Genomic DNA, 21,735 nt, shown 5'->3' with positions numbered 1-21,735 from the left:
CTGGGGAGGTTTGCAGCCGAGTGCGAAGCGGCGGGGATGAGAATCAGCACCTCCAAATCCGAGGCCATGGTTCTCAGTCGGAAAAAGGTGGATTGCTCCCTCCGGGTTAGGGGGAAGTTGCTCCCTCAAGTGGAGGAGTTTAAGTATCTTGGGGTCTTGTTCACGAGTGAGGGAAAAATGGAGCGGCAGATCGACAGACGGATCGGTGCGGCGTCTGCAGTAATGCGGTCATTGTACCGGTCTGTTGTGGTGAAGAGGGAGCTGAGTCGTAAGGCGAAGCTCTCAATTTACCGGTCGATCTACGTTCCTACCCTCACCTATGGTCATGAACTCTGGATCATGACCGAAAGAATGAGATCGCGGATACAAGCGGCAGAAATGAGTTTCCTCCGCAGAGTGGCTGGGCGCACCCTTAGGCATATAGCCCCTCTGCTATAATAATGTGGCTTATCTCAGTGACATATTTGAGAACAAACCGACCTGGTAGACGAGGAGGGTCGGTGCAGCAGCGCCTATAAAATCAAATGTTATCAAACATCCTTCGTGCATAGGTTCAGAGGTACAAGAATGTCCTAAAATACAGATAGAAAGGGGCCAAAACATAGATATTAACATCAAAAATAACATAAATAACAGCTAAATAATAGTTCGCAGTGAGTATCAGCCAGGTCAAAGTGGTTTAATCTGCTTTCCGTCGTCTCTGCTCGGTGCGAACAAGCCCAACAACAACAGAGGTGTGACTTTTAACATTCGGTACTAAAATTGTCATCCATTTAAATGTGAATATCACACTTTTGTTTTGATTTGACTTTTGTCATATGAAGCGCTGCATTATCCAGTTCATTTGCTAAGCCACCGGACCCGCTGGGTTCTGTGACCCATTTTAGCAAAGTTCCCTGAGTTGTCAAGGGCGCGCAGCTCATTTTGCATTTACACCCTTCACCCGCCTTTATTTTTTAACTCTCACCACGCGGTTTCAGTCCTGTTTCTCCCTCTCGTCCGCGAACCTGCCACTTGGCCGGAACTTTTTATTCCGCAAGTTTATATTCATGTCGATCAAGGTACTTGTATAAAAGTTTGAGGAAAGCGAACCAGTACCCTTTGGATCGCGGGGGTTCGGCTCTGGGAACGAAAGGTCGGACTTCTTCTTGGAGCTGAGGTAAACTTGCACTGTTTTCTTATCGCGGTTTACACTCTGCTTTACGTCCTTTTTGGCACTATTTTTCATAGAACTATTTCTGGGAGCAGCAGAATAAGCACTGTTCGTTTTTTAGAGAGCAATAGTGACGTGTGTATGCGTGCTGACTGTGATAATGTTATGTAAGGCGTACTAAGTAAGTGATGCTAAAAATCTGGAATCGAGCGATTTTTACGTTTCAGTAACGCGCCTTTCTCTCAGATTTGTTTTTATATGTTTGTTGTGTTTGCTGGTAAAATGAGTCATGAGTTGTCCAAACGGTCACTGGGGTTATTTTTAGTTGCCTTCACCCGAAGGGAACATATTGATCTGCTCTCATTTTCGTCACACATTCCACACACCCCACGTACAACACACACACACTACATACACCCCGTGATTGTTGGTCTGGGTGGTGTTGTTAGTTTGTGAGGTTCCGGTTGGGACACACCAACTGATGCATTTCTATTATTAATACTGTGTTGAATGAATCATGAATGAATGAATGAATGAATGGCTGAATGGGAACATCATGTAGACAGTTATGAAGCTGCAGGTCAGTGGTCATCAGATCTCTCAGGAGTGTCCCATGTTGTAAGAAGTGCAAGGAATCACATTCCACAGCTCTGAGTGGAAAATGGTGTGTGTTTGATCCTGGTCCTACAGGCTGGTGTGGCTGTGCATGGTTCATATGTATGACAGGCTCATGTCGTGTCGGAATGTATATTTGCAAGCGATGTCTTCACTGAAAGAGTTTGAGGCCCCAGCCTATCCCTTCTCTAGTCTTCTGAAGATGGAGTGCTTTTTTTGGACATTTGTCATAGTTCCACATAACTGACTCCAATGTTTTGTTTGGAGGATGTGATGACCTTCTGATGCTTATGCAAGTGGGTATTGCATGATGTAGGTGTGTGAGAGAGCACATGGTTCACTGAGGGCACCTAAATTACAGGACAACATGGTCTGTGGGAAAATGAGACTAAAAACAACCATGTGGGTGGAAGTGACTTCATAGGGTATCTGGAGATGGGGAGAGGAATCTGTATATGTTTCTCATCACTAAAATAAATACCCACGTACCTTTGAACAACTGCACCAAATACTTAAGAGGCACATGTGGTTTCTGGACATCCTGCCTGAATGGGATGTTAAAGAACAGTTTGAAACAGTAATCACAGAAAGTGGGGGTCTTGTCATGGAAACCGTGTGACCAACGAGGTTTCACTTCCTCAGCTTTCCTCATCTCTGTGAATCAGGAAGGCATTCCATTTTCACTCTAGGGGTTTAACTTCTTAAAGAAGATAAAATTTATTTGTGTTGTCCTCTGCTCCTAATGGTTTCCACACTGGAGTTCCACAGTTTTAGTCATTGTTGTCAAACAGTCAGTGTTAGCTTGTTCAAAGACTTGGTTGTTATTTTGTGTCTTGAAGATATCTGCATGCCTTTGTGCTGCCCTTGAGGTCATGACAGAGATGGAGATATAAACATTGGAAACAGGAGATCGTGGCCGGATGAGTGAATGAAATCACTGCACTGCCTTCCTGTTCAAGCACTATTCTGATTTTAGAACTATCTCTTTTTCCGGACTGAGTTGTTCTCATTTCTTCTCATCTGTTTGTTATGTAAGCTCTTGATTGAACGCAGACTGCAGTTGATTTCTTGATGTCCAGTAGGGGGTGTAAATGACTTTTACCCACAAGGAGAGCTCTGGACAACACAAGGTTTGTGGCAGGTTCCCAATCCTGGTCCTGGTGAAATGAAGTACTTTAATAGCTTCCAGCTCTCTGAGTCCCAATAACACTTGGTACAGAGAGAGGGAGCCACATGAGCTACGTTTAGGAAAGTTGCTCAACAGGGTGTCATGGTGCTGAGGTGTAATGAAAATCTGCATATTGCCTTTCCTGAAAGGATAAGGATTGAAGACTCCTGATCTATAGAGGTTAAACTTTTAAACCTTGTTAAATTAGGAGCCCTAGCTCCCAGACCAGCATGTGTGGCACAGATGTTAGCAGTGTTCAAGAGGAGTCCTTTATTTCCATTCTGTATTTTCCATGGTCTGCAGTGTCAGGCCTTAGCAGTGAATGACACAGTGGGAATGAGAGCAGGAGCAGCAGAGCAGGCGGAGCTTTCCTTTTTTTGGATGACTGCATCTCACACCCTGGTGGTGAAGCTATCTATCCTGTCATTATGTATTTATGAGTTTTTCTTCCATCCTGTTTTAGTGTGTTGCTGGAGCCTAAAATAGTTCACAGTTGGGAAGGAGTAGTAGTAGTATGTGTGCTGTGCTTTAGGAAAAGGGTAAACTTCTAAAATGTTGTCCTCTGTTTATGGGAGAAGTTAAGACTCCTATTTATCAGTGGAATAGTAAGTTATTTTTATTTCTTGCTGATCCTACTGTTTAAACTCTCAACCACATGCTCAGGGCTGTTTCAACCAACAACCACAGTTCCAGTGCCAGATATCTTTACTGAGGTCCTCCCTCTTGTTCTCACCTATGGTTTGAGGTTGAGTCACTGCGATGCATGTTGGTGGAAAATTTTATACACTGGCTCCTCAATTTACAAACATAATTGAGACTGGAAGTCTGTTTGTAGCTACAAAGTCAGTTTTAACACTATGTCACATTCAGTGAAAGGTTAATATCGGCTGGTTATGTTGGCTATTTTATTCAGCTCAGTTTATTTTATAGAACCCTCTTTTCACCAGGGTGGCACATTTGTATCTTATATAGTTAGAATAACTATTCTGTGAGACACTTTTGTTGTATGGAAGTGGTACTTTAATCTCCAACATCATCTTACTAGATTATTCTTATTATAAAATCTCTAACCTACAAACAATATGAAAGTGAGCTGAATTAAAGCAGCTTCATGCTGCTGTTTGGGTGTGCTTTAGTGACTTTCATGATGGGTTCACATTCACTCTGCTTCAAACTGAATTTTTAGAAAATTGATAAATTTAAGAAATTTGAGGGAAAAAATTAAATGGGGAAAGTTAGTATTTTTGAAAATTCACAAGTGAACCATATTAGCATCTATAATGTATGAACTGAGTTTTATCGTAAAGACCTTCTGGATGCACAAAGGTCAGACTGCAAAGTTTAACCAATACTAGACTGTGATGTATACCTGGAACAGTTGACTCTCTCTGCTATGATTCAAAAATACTGGCTAAACACTGAGAAAATCTGAAGGTGAAGCCTATTACACATCTCTGCAGTCTGAAGGTCCTTTGTTTGAATTCCTTGTCCTTCTGCAGTACCCTTGATCAAGGTGAATAACTGAATCAATACAGTAAAAATTATACTGTTGTATAAATGGTTAAATCAATGTGATGTTGATTGTGGAAAGTCACTTTGGACAAAAGAATCTTATCAGAATGAGTTTGATTTGCTAAGAGTGTTGATGCACACAAAGAATTTGCTGTGGTTCTAGGTGCCTCCAGCATTTACAGACAAACAGCTGACACAGAATTACAGACTAAATAGGGAAATAACATTTACAGATTGTAGAGACACAAGTATAAATACTAAAAAAGTAAATAAGAATTAAATTAGCAAAAGTGGTTAGATAATGTTGCACTAACAGGAGACCTATAGGGGAGTATTAACTGTTCATGAGGAAGTAATAAGTAAATCTTTATAAGTAAAGGTAAGAAATTTTATTTGATTAAATTCACTGTTTACATACAAAGAATCAAATAATCTGGCTTTTGCTGATATAAATCGTATATGGGCTGGAAGGTGGCCTTATCAGTTAATGTTTTACTTGTGTGTGACAATGCTGAAACCTTGCCACCCTGAAAGTGATTGAAATCTTTGCAGTGGTTGGTTTGCTTGTAAAGTTGTTTTCTTTCTTTGACTGAGCAGATCCCAGTCTCATCTCAGTTTAATTCTGGTACCCTGCTGTTCTGCTTGGTTACACTTGGTTAGTCCCACTCTTGTGGAGAATCCTGCTGAGAGATTTATATATGTATGTGTCAGCCTTTTATGGCTCTGATATGAAACTAATATATCAGCCAGATTGGCAGCACGATGATGAATGGCAGACTTTGTAAACAACATTCTTTTACTTTCATTCCTCTGAGTCTCACAGCCATTGTGTGCTACACAGACTGTATTCGTCATTTCCGCATTACAGTAGGGATGAGTGACTTACTGGTGACTCATTGTAGTGGTAGCGCCAGTCAGTAGAGGTGGTGTCACGTATATCACGACTGCCTGACAATGAAGAGCAACCAATCATAGCCTACCTGATCGGATTTGGATGTGGTTAGAGGTCATTCTATGTTAAGCTGCCCGAGTTTTCAGTCTGTGTATTAATTTTTCTCTACAAATGTAATAGACTGGATGTACTCAGATTACGCTCGTACACCCACACCCTCCTGTTCTAATCCATCTTGCCTCTGACAGATGGGTGTTGGATGTGATGAGATGCTGCTCTGCTTTCTGTCCTTTGGGATGTACAGTTATCACCTCAGTTGCAGCAGGCAAATGTTAGGTTCAGTTCTTTGGATGGTGGTCCCAAGTACAAGCCACCCAACCTCATGGACAAGCACCAGGAGATATCAGATGAAATGTAGCATATAGCTGTATAAACCTATTTGTTTTCTTCCAGAAGAATGCTTTTGGGAGGGTGGATGTCATGTTTCTTTCACTATAGTCACAAAGCCTTTTGTTGTGACTCTTTGTGCTGCTGTACTGGAGCAAGGTACAAGGTTATACGCCTGTCTCAACAGTCTAACACAGTCCTGGTTAGGCGGGCGGATTCTGCTTACCTGGACTCCTTATCAGCAAGAAGCTAATGGAAGGCTCAGGTGTGATACATGTGTTGCGTGTGCTCGTGGCTTGGCTGTGGTGGCAAATGGGCGTGTCCAGGTGAGTCAGGTGTACAGGTGAGGTACATCAGCTGGTTCCTGCTCTCGGGATCACAGTACTTGTTGGCCGGCCTGGGTAAACAATCGTCCTTGGCACATTGAGGACTGTAGGACTACCTGCTGTGAATATCCACACTGCGCATCCTCCACTTTCTTCTATTTTACTGGCAAATTCAGATCAGGGCTGTCCTTCCTAGCTGTGCAGGTGCACCACACTGGAATGGAAAACAAACCCTTTTTTTCTGTGAAAACCAGGGGTACCAAGTGTTTTGTCGTGCTCTATAGTGAACATTTTTGACTATGGATTTGCCTGAACTCTGAACCAGAAGGAGGTACCACAGACAGGAAATACCTGTGGAATTACCTGGATACAGGACCCATAGCTTCCCAAGGAGGGTGGCTGGCATTGAGCTCAGTCCTGCAGGAGCAACACAGACATGAATGTGCTCTGCACCGTGGCACTCCTGTCTGTACGTAGCCTCCTCCAGCTCTGGCGAATAGCCCCACAGCTGGAGGACCAGCAGCTGGAGTGGCCTTACCAGGACTACTGCTGCTCAAACTGTCTACATAAGCTGCACAGCCGGAGCCGGAGGAGGTCTAGGGAGGGTGTGAACCATGAGCAATGCAGGCACAATATGCCAGAGGTGAGATCAGAGCCTTTTGTCTCTAGGCATTAGTTGCTGTCATCTTTGCTCAGGAATGATTTTGAATTTATGCTTCAGCAGTGTTTTTTCTTTGTGCTAGTGAGGTTGAGACTGATGTATGGGTCTATGTAAGTGTTAATAAAGCAGATCTGATTGTTGATACTTTCTTGCTTGTATTTTCATCTTTCCCCTTCAGTGTTCTTTAAGCAGGTGTGCATGTGTCACCTCTTTCCTCCCATGTCCATTTTTTGCTTTACCTGTAATCTGATCTCCAAACCAGTTTTTTCTGTAACTATCCTGTGTGTGTCAGATATAGGACTGAAACTGTCTCAGAAACCACAAGCATGAGAGGAGCTGTTTAGGAATCAGACATCAAAGAAGGAATGCATTTTGTTATGCATTTCTTAACCTTTAATGCTGTGATATTTGAGATACTGCCATGAAGTCTTGTTCTGGTTGTACTCCTCCCAGCTGTCTTATCATACTACAGCCCAGATCTCTAACACAGCACAGATCATCTATAATTCACTGGTGCAGGTGAGACACCTGGTCATTTTTGGAGGCAGTCATCTCAGGTGACAAGCCATGCTCTCACTCCACTCTGTAGCCCTGTGTCTGTACTGTAACCCATATGAGAGGTCCTGCCATCCTCTGTCTGACCCACTGAGTGAGGTCTCTTCTGCAGTGCCAGGGCAAATGTTCTGACACTTTCGCATGGGCCTTATTTGGAGTTTTAGTGATGCAAAGGCTGTGATTGTGCTGTTATGTTACCCCCATCATTCTTTGTGTACACATGCCAGTGGTGGTGGGGAAGGCCACTCTGCATCCATGTTTAAGTAGGACATCTTATCCCCATCACATTGTTCCACATGGCTGAGTTAAATACATTAGCCAAAGTAGGCAAGCTTCACTTCAAAATAAATATTTTATCTGGTGCTTGAATGAGGGGAGCAGGGGCTGAGCTCAATAAGGCAAGGAGATCATGATTGGCTATTGCTAGGCAACCGGTAGAAAGCAGAGCATGCTGGAGCAGATTGAGAGGGGAAGAGAAAGGGATATCAGCCATGCAGTAGGGCACTTTGCATCCCTGAGTGACCCTATTGCTGAAGGGAGACCACAGGCAGTAGCATGGTTGTATGACTGGGTGCCAGATATCACTGGGAGGGAGGTGAGTACCAGGTACACCATGGGTTCCCTCAGCCTGCTCCAGGGAGGCTGAAAGCTGCTGCTGCAAATTGAAGATAGTTTGTTTTTGTTCTGGGGTTCAGATATCACCATAATGTCAGGGATCTACAGCAGTGTACTGGTTCTTTTACATCCTAGTCTGGCCACTTGGACTTTTCCTGCTGATGTGTGGTTACTCTGAGGAAGTCCTTTATGCCTGAATGTTATCTGCTAAATATTATATGAGGCAGTAAAGAACAGATCTGACAATAAATGTAGACACTTACTCAGAGATGACATGGTAGTGCATATTATAAGATTTCTCCAGAATGACCCATTTAACTAGTTCTTTCATGCTTCCCATTGTGAAAGTTGAGTACAGGTTACTGTGTTGTACTGGACTTAACTGAAAGCTGGCAGCTGGTCTGTATATAGTCCTTGTCTGTCAGCTCTTGTAGATAAGTGTTTGGGGTTCTATTGCTGGTTTTGGGCTGTATGGGTTTTAAAGATGTCTTGTGTGAATTTCACTTTCAAGTAGCTTGTCACCGTATGTTACAGTGACTGGGAACTGAATGAGTCTATGTTGAACACATTATGTAGTACCCTGTTGCAGCTGTCAAACTTTTAGCCCAAAGACTGCATATAAGAATCTCCCAGGGGACCATGCACCTTTTTTAAGGGTCTCATGGTTGCCCCTGCTGTCACAGACTGCCTGTTACTCATTGCTCAGCTACTGGTCTCTCTGAAGAGTAAAAGTCCCTATTCTGACCTAAAAAGCGAAGAAAATTTTTTTGCCCTAAACTTAATAAATTTGTATAAAATATACGATTCTTGGTAAATCGTTTTTGTCTCTGATTTGTGTGTTCAATTTGTTGATCAAGGAGTTCAGGAGATGGCTCAGAAGGAAGTACCTGAGCTCTTCTGTAAGGTGTAACTGTCATTGCACTAGGCAGACTGCTATAGGAACTGGGAAAACATAAAAGAGTCACTTTTAGCTGAGGAGCTCCAGAACTGAGGGATGGATGGGTTTCATCATCTACATGGTCTTGCTGGAAAAAGTAGCAGCAGGAGGTGAAGGCTGGCAAACCTGCTGGGGTACAAAGCGAGAGGTCATAATTTATACCACCAAGACTAGTAGAGCTGTCTTGCTCTACTACTTGTGTTCTTCTTGACCTAATGTCAAATGGTAAGGTGACATCACCTCATGTATGTTTGTTACAGCCTTTGTTTTCTGCCTGTTCTGTTTTGGAGGGTTGGGAAGAATGATCTCTAAATGATGTGAGAGGTCTTCTAGAAATGTTGACACAAGCTGTCTTTCATGTACACTTCTAAGTGTGCTCATGGGTAGTTTGCCCAGAGGAAGACTCGGACCTCCAGTGTTTCTGTGTGGACTCCCTCTGTAATTGTGCCCTCTTGTGGAGTTTTCTTTGCAGCCTTTTTTTAAGTTTCAAAAATTATCAATACAATCTAATACAATTTCTAAAGAAAAAAATCTTTAGAAATGCAGCGTTGGCACAGTGGGCTTGGCCGGGTCCTGCTGTCTGGCAGGTCTGGGGTTCAAGTCCTACTTGGGGTGCCTTGTGATGGACTGGCGTCCTGTCCTGGGTGTGTCCCCTCCCCCTCCAGCCTTACGCCTTGTGTTGCCGGGTTAGGCTCCGGCTCTCTGCAACCTCGCTCGGGACAAGCAGCTTCAGCCTGTGTGCGTGCGCGTGCGCGTGTGCGTGCGCGTGCGCACGCGGTTTCCTCATTGTGTTTAAAATGTAACACCAGTGCTTTCTTTCCTGGGTCTTTCAAGCCAGCCCGGCAATCCAGTCCGCTCATTGACCCAGCAGTCATGTTTGGCTCACGCAAGACCTGGGACATCAGCCACACCCCCTGCTTGCAGGAACTCTGGAGGAAGGACATCTCATTGGATAGTGAGTGTCACATGACTTGCAGGTGGAAAAAAGAACCAGTATAACTGCATTCCTGAAATTACTCTGAGATGGCCTGCAGGTATTGGCAGTGGTGTGTGTGTGTGTGTGTGTGTGTGTGTGTGTGTGTGTGTGTGTGTGTGTGTGTGTGTGTGTGTGTGTGTGTGTGTGTGTGAGAGTGTGTGAGAGAGAGAGAGAGAGAGAGAGAGTGTGACTGACAGAGAGAAAGAGGTGGTGCAACAGAGAGAGAGCTAAAGAAAGACGCAGAGAAAGGGGAGGGCTTGGGGAAGAGGAGAAATGAAGCATGCTGCTCACTTGTCGCAGGACATGTGAGCAGAGGGAAAAGCATGAGTTTTCAGCACAGAAGGTATGGTTTGGTAAAGCCTTTCTCTCTCTCTCTCAGCTCATTTACTCAGGCATAGTCTGTCTGCTGACATGCAGATGACCGAGGCATGAGGGGATTGCTCTGGCATGATGAGGGGAGGGGATGTGAGGTTCCGGTGCCAGCATTTCAGAGATTCGTGCAACAGGGCTCTTGTAGGTTTAGTATTAGGAGATGTCAATGGCCTTGGGATCTTGCAAAAACACTAGTCCTTGATTAATGTGTACGTGGGCTTTCCTGACTGTCTCTGTGTTTTGTGTGTTTATCTGTTAGTGATAGCACAGGGAAGCTGAGGATGTGTCATTAGTACTTTATTGTTCCTTCTATCCAGCTGTTGGCCATCATGCTATCTGTGGATGATAAGGCTCTGGGTTCAGCAGGGGTAGTTTGAGGGCATACTACACTGATGGGACTGTATGAATACCAGTGAATTGTGTGCGTGCGCCACACAATTCATTCTTAATCTACAGGATTATTCTCGGACTCCATTTTCCTCTTGCATAGACATTTGGATGTTACTGAAACACCTTATGGGTGCTCTCTAGGTTCATGTCTGTCTGGTCTGGTTATTGATGACGCCATGGCACACTACAAACCTGAATATTACTCTTCTTGAACCACTGGGCATCCAGATGTTCTCTTTGTGTAAAGACGATGGCACTGGGCAGGAAGGTGGTGTGTCAGGACCATTATGTGGTGATTAGAACTGAACACTTCTGATGCACCAGTGTGGAAAACCTTTTTTTTTTTTTTTTTTTTTTTTATTTTTTAAAATATATAGGGTGTCTTATTTATCCATATATTTCAAGCATGTCACCTGTTATGGGGTTTGTAGCAACGAGAACAAAAATGACTACCTGTGTCCTCTCCAGCAAGTTCAGTGGATTTCCTCATGAGTGATGGTGAGGAGGATCCCTCCTTTCTCCTGCTGCAGACCTCTTCATACCCAAGACATTTGACCTCTGACCTCAGCACCCAAGGTGACCAAAAGCTCACAATACAGGTGTGAAGTAGAGGATACTTATTCTCACATATTCACTCTCACTTGCATGCCACATGGTGACTTTCATTTTAATGCTGGGCTTGTATCGTTAATCACAATACTTGATGTGCTCTGTACTGTTTTAATCTGTAGTCTGTGTTAACATGCCTTGGCCCAAAGCAAATATGCATGACTGTGTTTTCAGAAGGAAAGTCTGCACCAGCTCCTCAGTGTAACCCATTGCAGTTAGCATTGAAGGCTCTATCCCTGCTCAGTTTGGCTGAGAGCTTTATGGTCTGCAGCAGTAAATTAGGGCTGTTTTTAAGTGCTATCCCTAGAGACTCAAAGGTCTACACCTTTCTGTTGTAGCCCAGTACTGACAGCCTGCTTCAGTGGATCATAAAAGCATCAAGGCCCTGACCAGTTCATATTGGCATTAGAGCTAGACTGGCACAGAGATGTGTAGTCAGTAGTGACCCCATGTGGATAAATAGCTGGCTGGAGTGTACTTGTGACATGCTTGAAGTTTGTCTTGTCTAGAATTTAGCAGTATTTTGTAGTATCTCTGGCTTTACAGTCTGACATTTACCTGTTTGTTTAGGGTGTTAAATATATAGAAGAATCAAGGTTGAGACAAAGTCTTGCCAGAGAGCTGACTAATTTTAGTGGTACATGACTAATAATGGGATGTTTCAGGAGTCAGTGGTAAAGTGCTATAAATCCGGATTCCTTTCTTTCATTGTCATTCCTTGGCTTTACCTTCCTTCACCTTTATGGACTATTGCACTCACCTGGGAAGAAAGGAACCTCCCAGACCAGAACTCTTGTTGCCTCTTCTAGAGTCCCTTAATCATGTGTCCTAAATATTTATGAAAGTCAATGCAAATCATTCTATCCATTTGCCAATATACTTGCAGCAGAAAGTGACCAGGTATCTCCTATTCCTGCACTCTAGTGTATGTAAGCCCTGCCAAAAGATTGTCACCATTCAGTAATTTCATTGCTTCTAGCTACTTTCACACACAGTTTTGCTGGATGTGCTTTTTAGAGTCAAAGGCTAACTGCTAGCTCTGGCTAGCAGTAGGGCTTCACTGAGACTCCCAACATAGTCATCATCTTGTTTACTCCTCTTACCAAGATCGGTCAGGCCATTGTGTGACCTACAAAGATAAAGCAAATGTGCGGTCATTTCTTTCTTATGGGGCAGGTAGGAGATCTGGAGAGAAGTGGGTTGCGCCTGTTAAGATGTCACTGTCCCCGGGGTCCTGTTGAAACATCTTCACGTTTCCCATCAGAGCTTGCAGGATAAGGTGTGTAACTTCCAGGCCAGCCTATACAGTGAGGAGACTGGTCGAAGGATACAGGTGTTGCGTCAGCGGTGGACCCGCGAGAAGCAACTGCAGGCCTTGGTATCATCCGTCCATGGGCTCCGGACCATATCACAAAAACTGGAAACGCAGATACAACCCATTCAATCTGCCGGTGAGAAAAATGAGACGTGTTGATCTGAACATGACCATTTGATCGCAGTAAACCAAACATCTATTATTTTGAGTGTTGGTCAGATCAATTTGCAGGTTTTATGAGTAGGGTATGAATGAGGTATGCGAATATAGATTCATGTGTCTACCTAGGATCTGGGAAACTAGTTGGTTGTTCCAGTCCTGTTCAAAAAGACCAGGGCCAGCTGCAGGAGGATCTGTGCAGTTCCCAAAACCGACTACACATCCAGAATGAACAGGAGGTTCTGATTGACCAACTGTGCACGAAGGTACATGACCTGTTTTACTGCTTGGCATGCCTTCTGGTGACTCATATTTTCTACTGGGGAGGGTGAATCCTGGTCTGATGAGCTCTGCTTGTCTGGCCTCCCAGGTAGGGAAGCTGGAGGAGAAGCTGTTGGAGCAGTCGCAAGAGGTGGAGAAGCTGTGTTCTGAACTGGTTTGTGTCCTTTATGCCTGTAGTTAGATGGGATGGGGGTTCAATGTTCCTGGTCTTTGACAGTTCACTTGATTTTAGCAATAGCCAGTATCGTTTTCACTATTTGCTCTATTCCTGTCTCTGCCATTAGGGGGCCACAGACTTGGAGAAGCAGCTGGAGGTGGTGGTGTTGGAGAACAAGCGACTGAGACAGGAGCTGAGCAGCTGCCTGCGCAGCCAGGTGAGAACAGCAAGTTGTGGGCTATGACCAGGAATGGACAAAGACTAATAAAACCAAGGTCAGCACCTCCAGCAGTGCACTGGTGAACCTTCCTGTATCACATTGGGTGGGTGATGTGGCTGCAAATTTTTCATAGCAACAGCTGGGTCAGCTGGGCAGCAACAGGTTTGTGGTGGAATTGGTTGACTGATGCTTTCCTCCAAAGAAAAATTAAGATGGAGGAAATCACTATTTTGAGCCACAGACTGAAAACTTTGGTCGCTGGCTATAGATTATAAAGAGGAATAAGGACAGCATGAAATAGTGTTGAGGGACAGTCTGAACCTGAACTTAAATTCTTCTATATTACTTGGTTCAGGATGACATTTCAGTGTTTTTCTTTTCTGAGCAGCAGGTAGTTCTGGTTCTTCACACCTGCTGGGCTGTTGGTTTCTGTGATTGAATCTGGCCTGTGTGTAGATTGCAGGCCCTCCCTGTGTTTGCATGGGTTTTTCCCCCCCCCCCCACAGTCCAAAGACATGTATTTTAGGTGGATTGGTTACTCTAAATTGGCCATACTGTGTGTGTGTGTGTGTGTGTGTGTGTGTGTGTGTCATTGCCCTGCAGTGGGCTGATGTCCTGTCCAAGCTGAACCTTGCCTTATGCTGCTGGGATAGACTCCAGACTTCAACTCTGCAATGAATAAGTTATTAGTAAGGGATAGATGAACATTTAGTTTGTTTCAGAATGTCATTTACTGCTGCTTTTTTTTTTTTTTTTTTTTTTTTCCCCTCCCCCCCCACTTTAACAAAGCTGGTTGACAGTGTCCTACTGTTCATTTATATCAGCTTCCTTGATGTTAACTGCACTGTCTCCAGGCCCTGATCAGAATTTAAAACATTTTTTGGATTGTATTTAAACAATGTAAAATTTCTTGGGCTTTCTTTCAGTGCCTTGATTGTTCCCAGAGGTATTATTTTTCAGGCTGACGTTGGCCAATAATGCTTGGAATAAAGTGGTACCTTACTTATTACTTGTGCCCTCCTAGTCTGTTTCCTCAGTAAAAACTGCTTTCTTCTAGAGTTAACTACAGACTGCAGCATGTCCCTGCAACATCTTAATCTTTTCTTTCCTTTTACCTCCTCCTTACTTTTCCCTCCACTACTGGGAATTTAGCCACTTTCTTTAAAGACAGAGTCAATTCTGTCACTATGTTCTCAGAATCCTCTTGTCTTATCCATGCTAGGATTTCCAGGAAATCCTAATTTTTTTTGCCATTCCTTATCAGAAACTGAAATATCTGACCTCCTGCTCACTTGACTCCATTTCTTCTCTATTACCGGTCATGCCTGTGCAACCTATTTCTTTAATGTCTCCTATCATCTCTCTTATCAAGTCAGTCTACTTGTCAGGAACTCAAACTGGACAACTTTCTCATTTCATCTGCTCTATTGGTTTAAAGCTTGTTACTCCCAATTGACTCACCTCTGGGCTTCTCTGAATACACTGAAGTTGTAACCCAATCCTGCAGATACCTGTTTAAAATCTACAGAATGTACATATATCTTACAAGTCTATACAGCTTCTGGTCCAGGCCATGGTGATCTCACCTGGATAACTGCAGAACCCCCCTCTTTCTGGCCTCTGCCATCAAACCTCTCCAGTGGATATAGAATCTCACATTAAGAGTAGTATTTGACCTGCCAAAGTGTTCTTATCCATTTCTCCTTCTCATCTCTCCGCTAGCTTCTTTTAGTTGCCCATTCAGCAATCTGGTAACCGCCTACCTGCAAGACCTCCTCACTCACTATGGTTTTCCACCTCGTATCACTTGTGAGTTCACTGGAGGGGTCCACTCACAAGAGGTCCAAAATCAAAAACCATAAAACTTTTGCTGCTGTGGTAGAATGAGCTCCATTGACTCGGGAGTTGTTTTGGAAAGCTTGTGCTTCAGTCCTACATCTTCTCTCCAGGATGTGGATGCTCTGCGCAGGCAGCTTGCCCAGCGGGAAGATGAGGCCAAACAACGGGAACAGCAGTTGTTGCATTTGCAGAAGAGGATGGAGGAAGAGGCAGCACGGCTGGAGCTGCTGGAGCAGTCGCTTCGGGAACGAGAGGAGGCAGAGCTGCAGCTCAATCGCAGGTTCAGGGAATGCCAGGATGCCCTGTCACAACAGGCTGTGCTACCCCTGCAGGTCAAGGTAAGAACAGCAGCAAAAAAAGCACCTGTTGCAGTGAACCCATGTTTGTTACTTGTAACAAAGAGGAGGATGTGTTTAATGTCTCTCATTCTGGCTGCTCAGTAAATACCTGACTCATTGCCCCTCCTCTCACCTTTTCTGTTCTGCAGTACGTGACCCGCACTGTGGAGGTGGAGTCACCCCGGACCAAGAAGACTCTACAGGAAGTGCAAGCCAGGAACCAGGCACTGGAGGAGCAAATGGAGGTTCAACAAGAGCTGTTGCGTGAACTGGAGCAGCAGCTGCATGAGTCACAGCAGACCAGCAGCCAGTTGCAGGCACAGGTGTGTTTCCCCAGCCCTGCCTGGTGAAGAGTACATGTATCAGCCAGATTTTACCCTGTGACTGGAGTTTACCTTACCCATTCCTCTGCACTTCTCCCCACAATCAATCTTCCCTCTTCCCCTTTCCCCCTGCTCATCTGTTTCTCCATTTAGGAGTGCTGTCAGCTATAAACAAAGTGAATAACCTGCTTCTCATCTTCCTGCACCTGTTCCATTGATGGGCACTAAGATTACTTGTCCGTCATACAGGACATTATCCTTTACACAAAACCAGAGATGCTATACTTTTTTTTTTTTTTTTTTTCCTCTTCAGTTGCGACAGTACTGTCCCTTGCTGACTCCTACACTAAGGTGTACTGAAAGGATGGAAAGCGTTTGAGACGGAAGAGCTCAAATGGTGTTTGTATGGAACTGTGTGGTGGTGTGACAATAGGTGGTTGCAGTCCCACTTCTTGCTAGAAGACATGGAAGCCCCACACTTGACTTGACACGACTTCATTACCTTCACCAGGTTCAGGCATACGAGGGAGAGATGGAAAGATGCCAGAGCCAGTTGGAGGCAGAGATGCAGAGCTTGGAAGAGCAAAAGAACCGCATAATTGAAGAAGCTTTCATCAGAGCTGAAAGTGAGATGAAGGCTATCCATGAGAACCTGGCTGGTTAGTAACTGCTTGCTTGGTTTTACATGTGGGTTCATGTTAGAGTGCAGGTGGAAATGTCTGTAACTTGCTACTGTACCTGTGCAGGTGTGAGGATGAACCTGCTGACCCTCCAGCCAGCACTGCGCACACTCACTTGTGACTACAATTGTCTGAAGAAACAGGTGCAGGACTTCCCCTTCTTGCTCGAGAAAGCTATTGAAGAGGCCAAGCAAGAGGTACAGTAGGACTGTGTTTCTGAGCAAGTGTAAAAGAATGAAGGGGAGATGGTGGTAATTCATGAATGTCCTTTCTACTGACCACCCTTTTCATCCCCAACCTCACCTGCTTGTTTGGAGATCTGCCACGTCATCACAGAAGTGAGCAGCACCAACCAGGAGCTTTTGCGGAAGTACAAGAGAGAGATGAACCTCAGGAAAAAGTGCCATGATGAACTGGTACGTCTGAAAGGTGAGTGTGACAAGCTGGGTGTGTGCCAGGTTTGGGGAGTTATTAGGTGGGGACATGTGGTGGGAGGGCTTATGTCTCTTATTTTTCTTTCCCAAGATGAGCAATATTGCACAATGATCATATTAAAATATGGAACACAAAAACAAAGTCTGAGCTAAAGAGAGTTGTAACACCAAAGCCATCAGAACAAAATTCACCATGCCTCCGTCTGGGTTTTTGAGTCCTTCATTGGATGATTAGCTGTACTTGGGCTTATTATCCCATTAAGAAATTACTCCCAGGTGCAGCTCCCAGTGTTCTGGAAGACGTGTGGCTACGCTTTAGCCTGCTGCAGTGAGAGATGAGGGTCTGGATCATAAGTATTCTAAGTGGTGGAGTACAGCAAACAAACTGAGCTGTGGTTCTGGAGTTCAGGCTGCATTATTAGATCTCAGAAAAGTAAACAATTGTTGTAATTCCTTCAGGAAACATTCGAGTGTTCTGCCGAGTCCGACCGGTCAGTCAGGAAGAGCTGAACATCAGCGAGGCCAGGAATATAGTCACTTTTGACCCTGATGATTATGCCATCCTCCACCTGGCAAACAAAGGGAAGCTGATGACATTTGAACTGGACAAAGTGTTTCCGCCAGAGGCATCCCAGGAGCAGGTAAGACCCCTGGAGGCAGGTGGGAAATGTTGCTTCTCATGTGGAATGCCTGGAATGACACTATCTCCTCTGCTCCTCTCTGTTATCAACAGGTTTTTCAGGAAATTCAGTCTCTGGTAACATCCTGCATTGATGGTTACAACGTGTGTATATTTGCTTACGGACAGACAGGTTCAGGGAAGACCTACACTATGGAGGTACATGTAGCTCTTTGAAAAATATTTGCAGTTGCAAATGTCAATTTCTATATCAAAAATGCTCTACATTATGTGAGTAGATGGGTAAGCATGAAGCTCTTGACATTTAAATTTTATTCTATCTATTGTAACCATCACCGGCTGTGATTTTCTTACTTTCATCCATACCTTCTGTCTATATTACAGTTAGGATGTTGGCAAGGCTGGTTGAACAAGGATGCAGCAGTAGAGCAGAATCTGGGCATTTAGACCTTTCCATTGTGCTATGTCTGTGTCGCTGCAAGGGTGTGATGGATGACCCAGGTATCAACCAGAGAGCACTGCAGCTGCTTTTCACTGAGGTGTCCGAGAGAGCTCCAGACTGGGAGTACCATATCACTGTCAGCATGGTGGAGATCTACAATGAGATGCTCCGGTAAATAGAACTGCAAGAATTTCACTCTGTATAAAAGTAACCAAAGCATTAATGCATTAAGTTCATTGACAGTGTCCTGGAACTGAGAACACTGGAGTGTAATGTATACTGGTGATACCTACAGGAACCTACTTGGAGACAACCCCAGTGAGAAATTGGACATTAAGATGTGTCCAGATAGCAGAGGACAGCTTTATGTTCCAGGCCTCGCAGAGTTCCCTGTGCAGAGTGTGGAGGATATCAACAAGGTGTGCTTATCTTGACAGATTACCACCAACATGGCTCTTCTGAAGTGTAGATTGACGCTGAAGACATAACGTCCTAGAATGGAGGAGGAACATAATTTTCTTTCATAGTCCCCAGATCCTAGGTCCAAGTGCTCTGTAGCTGTTTGGTTGTGTGTCCTGCTGGGTCTGACCTTTGACCAAGTGCTATCCCACAGGTGTTAGATTTAGGCCACATGAACCGAGCGACAGCATGCACCAACTTGAATGAGCACAGCTCACGTTCTCATGCCCTCCTGATAGCCACGATTGCAGGGGTTAACGTGTCCACAGGCCACCGCACATCAGGTAGGAGTTTCAACCTCCTGACCCTGAGCTAAGTCACACATTAAATGTTTGAACATTCTAGCGCATACATACAGGATACATGAATACAGCCACATGCATGCCAACATATATTTTGCTTGATTACTCAATGTGTATAATAAGAATGGCATTCCTCAGGTAAACTGAATCTGGTGGACTTGGCTGGCTCAGAGCGCATTGGACGTTCAGGTGCTGAGGGCAGCCGCCTGCGGGAGGCACAGTGCATCAACAAGTCCCTTGCAGCCCTGGGTGACGTCATCCATGCTCTGCGTGCCCGACTGGCCCATGTGCCATTCCGCAATTCTCGTCTCACCTACCTGCTGCAGGACTCATTGAGCGGGGACAGCAAGACTCTCATGATGGTGCAGGTAAGCAGAGCACTGGCTGTAAATACACTGTTGGGAAATGGGTGTGGCAGGGATGGATGGGCTTCACCCACTGTGATTGCCATGACTTCACATTTTCCTTGGATAGGTGTCCCCACTGGACATCAATGTAAACGAGACTGTGTGTTCCCTGAAATTCGCCCAGCGTGTGCGTTCTGTGGAGCTGGGCCCTGCCCCCAGCTCTAGCCGCAAGCAGGCTGACCACTCCCCTGCATCATCCTCACCTACCCATGACAGTGTAGAGGTGAGCACCCTCTAGTGGCCATGAAACAAAGCTAAGGTATGTACAGCATAAGTGCCATGTAGTTGTCTCACCAAATGTGTGTGACTCTTACAGCTGGACTCACCACCGGTGACTCCTGTTTCCTTGCCTATTTCCCGGGTCAGCAGTGCTGGCCCTGCCTTGGTGCCAGGAAGTGCTCGCAGGAGGTCTCAGTCACACCTCTCCTCAGGTCAGCACAGCATACAGATGCATACACAGACAGATACCCAAGGGCAGCTGCTGTATTTAAGTGCCATGTTCTTGTGAGTGTATCTGTCACTGAGAGCTCACTTTCTTATCTTCTCTCCCACTCTGGCCTGACCACTCTTATGACTGTGATTGGTTGGTTTACAGACTGAAATGTAGACAGAGGCAGCTGATTGGTGGGGAAAGTGGGCAGGTAGGTGGGTCCCTGGGTAGTCAGCATGGCATTTATCCACCGATCTAACATGCCCACCTCTAGCAGCCAAATGCCTGTGTGTGTGCGTGCTCGTGTACATACATGTAATCACTGCTTCTTCATTGGTTGTGGATCTTTGTGGGTCTGTCAGTTCACTGTAGCTTTCACATTATGCTGTCATTTGGTGTTGAATGAGTGTATCCAGGTTTTGGCTCCAAATATAATTCCAATATCCTCACTTGTAGGAAGGATGAAACCTACAGCTTGAAGATATCCTGTCCCTCCAAAGCTGTGCTTTCCAGGGTATTGCCCAGGACCTTTACCATATCTCTAGTAAACAAACAGAATCTTTTTTTTTTTTAAAGAAAATAAACAGATCAGCTCATAAAACTTGAACTGCTGACCTGTGAGGTGAGGAGGGGGGGAGCCAGCTGTCCAGGTTCTGGACAACATTTTAAACATGACTGCTGCTCTGATGCTGTCAGAAATGGGGTGAGGGTATCAGGCAAATACATCCCAGTAAAGTTTAAATGTTGCTGTTCCTCAGATACCTGCTGCTTAATAACACCAGCCCTGCAGCTAGATTACTTCACCCTGCTGAGAGTTTGAAAATAGTCTTCCAGACAGTGTTTTTTGGGGAAAAATGCACTTTATCTGAAGTTTTTACCTTGTCTTTATGTAATAATGTGTGGATTTTTTCTTCTTTAATCAAAACTAGCTTTTACGGTTAGATTTTGAAATTCCTGACTAACAGGATGCTTCACACAATTCCTTTGTCAAGGACTATACTCCTGCAATAATCACTGCACTGTTATGTCTATTCAACCTTTCAACCAATGACACTGTTCAGCAGTCAGTCCCCATCATTGAAAACGGGCACATGTTGGAAGCATGCATGTACACGTCTCTTCTTGTAGCATCGGGTCTATTTCACTTAACCAAAGCCCAGCTGGCCTGAACAGCTTCATTTATGGCTCAAAAAAACCCATCTGTTTATGAAATCATAACTGAGATCTAAACTTGAAATGTGGCTGCTTGCCAAAGAAGTATATTTCTGATGTAAGCCTCTGTGTGTCACATTGGGACTGAGGGAAGAATCAACTGCTGAAAGTTACAGCCCTGCAAGATCCAGGCACCTGCTTGTTCCACATTCATTTGTGTTTTAGTGATGCTCCTGTACACTTGCTTTTAAACATTTTCTTAAATAAAAATACTTTTGTGATACTGCTTTTCCTCATGCAATACTATGCAATAGTGACTATAGAAATGGGGTCATTTTCTTTTCGGTCCTAGCTTCAGAAGCCATTTACTGTGTTACAGGGTTTGTACAGATTAAGAGTGAAATTTAAGCACCTTTCAAACACTTTAAAGGTCCCTAAATCAATTTTTCAAGCATTAGCATTGAATTTGCTGATGCAATATTACTTAAACTGCCACAAGCCACCCTTGGTGAGTTTAAACAGTGCCCCTTGAACTCAAAGTATCAAGCTACAAGACTGGAGTCTTCAATATGAATACAACTTATGATATTTAGTTCATATTTTGCATACTTAATTTTGGTTGTATTATTGTACATTTGTTGCTAACTGTAGGTTAGGTAAGGTTTTTTTTTTTTTTGTGGGAGGTTGGGACAAAATTCTAACCCAATTTCCATAGTATGATTTAGAAATATACAAATGAATAAACACAAGAACATTTTACTTGACTCTTTACTGATTTGCACTGAAATTAAATTTGGTACATTTTTCCTTACACTAAACAAGATGACAAAATGCTATTTTGTAATGTTATTGTAAACATTTTTAAAACAAGCCAGGCCCCTTAGCTCATCTACTTCTGCTTGCTTGGTGGTCCTGCACACGACAGGCAAAGCTTGGAGGTTCTTGGTTCTGGGTCCGTTGTGGTGGAATGATCTTCCCCTGTCACTCA

General features: G+C 44.3%; 1 protein-coding gene across 5 annotated transcripts; it reads left to right on the top strand.

Moving 5' to 3' along the window:
* The first annotated feature begins 979 nt into the window (after positions 1-979).
* On the top strand, positions 980-20,994 carry LOC108937813 (kinesin-like protein KIFC3). Of its 5 annotated transcripts, none has more exons than XM_018757979.2 (21): positions 980-1,159; positions 9,656-9,776; positions 11,028-11,158; positions 12,433-12,619; positions 12,772-12,908; positions 13,013-13,078; positions 13,209-13,298; positions 15,251-15,478; positions 15,628-15,801; positions 16,313-16,460; positions 16,548-16,678; positions 16,799-16,910; positions 17,375-17,556; positions 17,649-17,753; positions 18,038-18,168; positions 18,293-18,416; positions 18,611-18,740; positions 18,897-19,126; positions 19,233-19,388; positions 19,482-19,596; positions 20,052-20,994. In XM_018757979.2, exons 2-21 carry the CDS (start codon positions 9,695-9,697, stop codon positions 20,072-20,074), a joined length of 2,682 nt encoding a protein of 893 aa, XP_018613495.1. In that variant the 5' UTR covers positions 980-1,159; positions 9,656-9,694; the 3' UTR covers positions 20,075-20,994. The 5 variants fall into 5 exon arrangements, with proteins under 5 accessions (XP_018613495.1, XP_018613494.1, XP_018613498.1 ...); XM_018757978.2 differs by lacking the exon at positions 980-1,159 and adding an exon at positions 6,686-6,696; XM_018757982.2 differs by lacking the exons at positions 980-1,159; positions 9,656-9,776 and adding an exon at positions 9,794-9,855.
* Positions 20,995-21,735: the final 741 nt, after the last annotated feature.

The sequence above is a fragment of the Scleropages formosus genome, chromosome 1, assembly GCF_900964775.1.
Source record: "Scleropages formosus chromosome 1, fSclFor1.1, whole genome shotgun sequence".
NCBI lineage: Eukaryota > Metazoa > Chordata > Actinopteri > Osteoglossiformes > Osteoglossidae > Scleropages > Scleropages formosus.
This window is presented reverse-complemented; position numbering and strand designations above follow the sequence as displayed.

Bases quoted from the DNA above. Each gene is read 5' to 3' on its own strand.
- LOC108937813 (XM_018757978.2), top strand. The intron at 19,389-19,481 runs GTGAGCACCCTC...TGACTCTTACAG, and splicing joins CTACCCATGACAGTGTAGAG to CTGGACTCACCACCGGTGAC. The intron at 19,597-20,051 runs GTCAGCACAGCA...CCTCACTTGTAG, and splicing joins TCAGTCACACCTCTCCTCAG to GAAGGATGAAACCTACAGCT.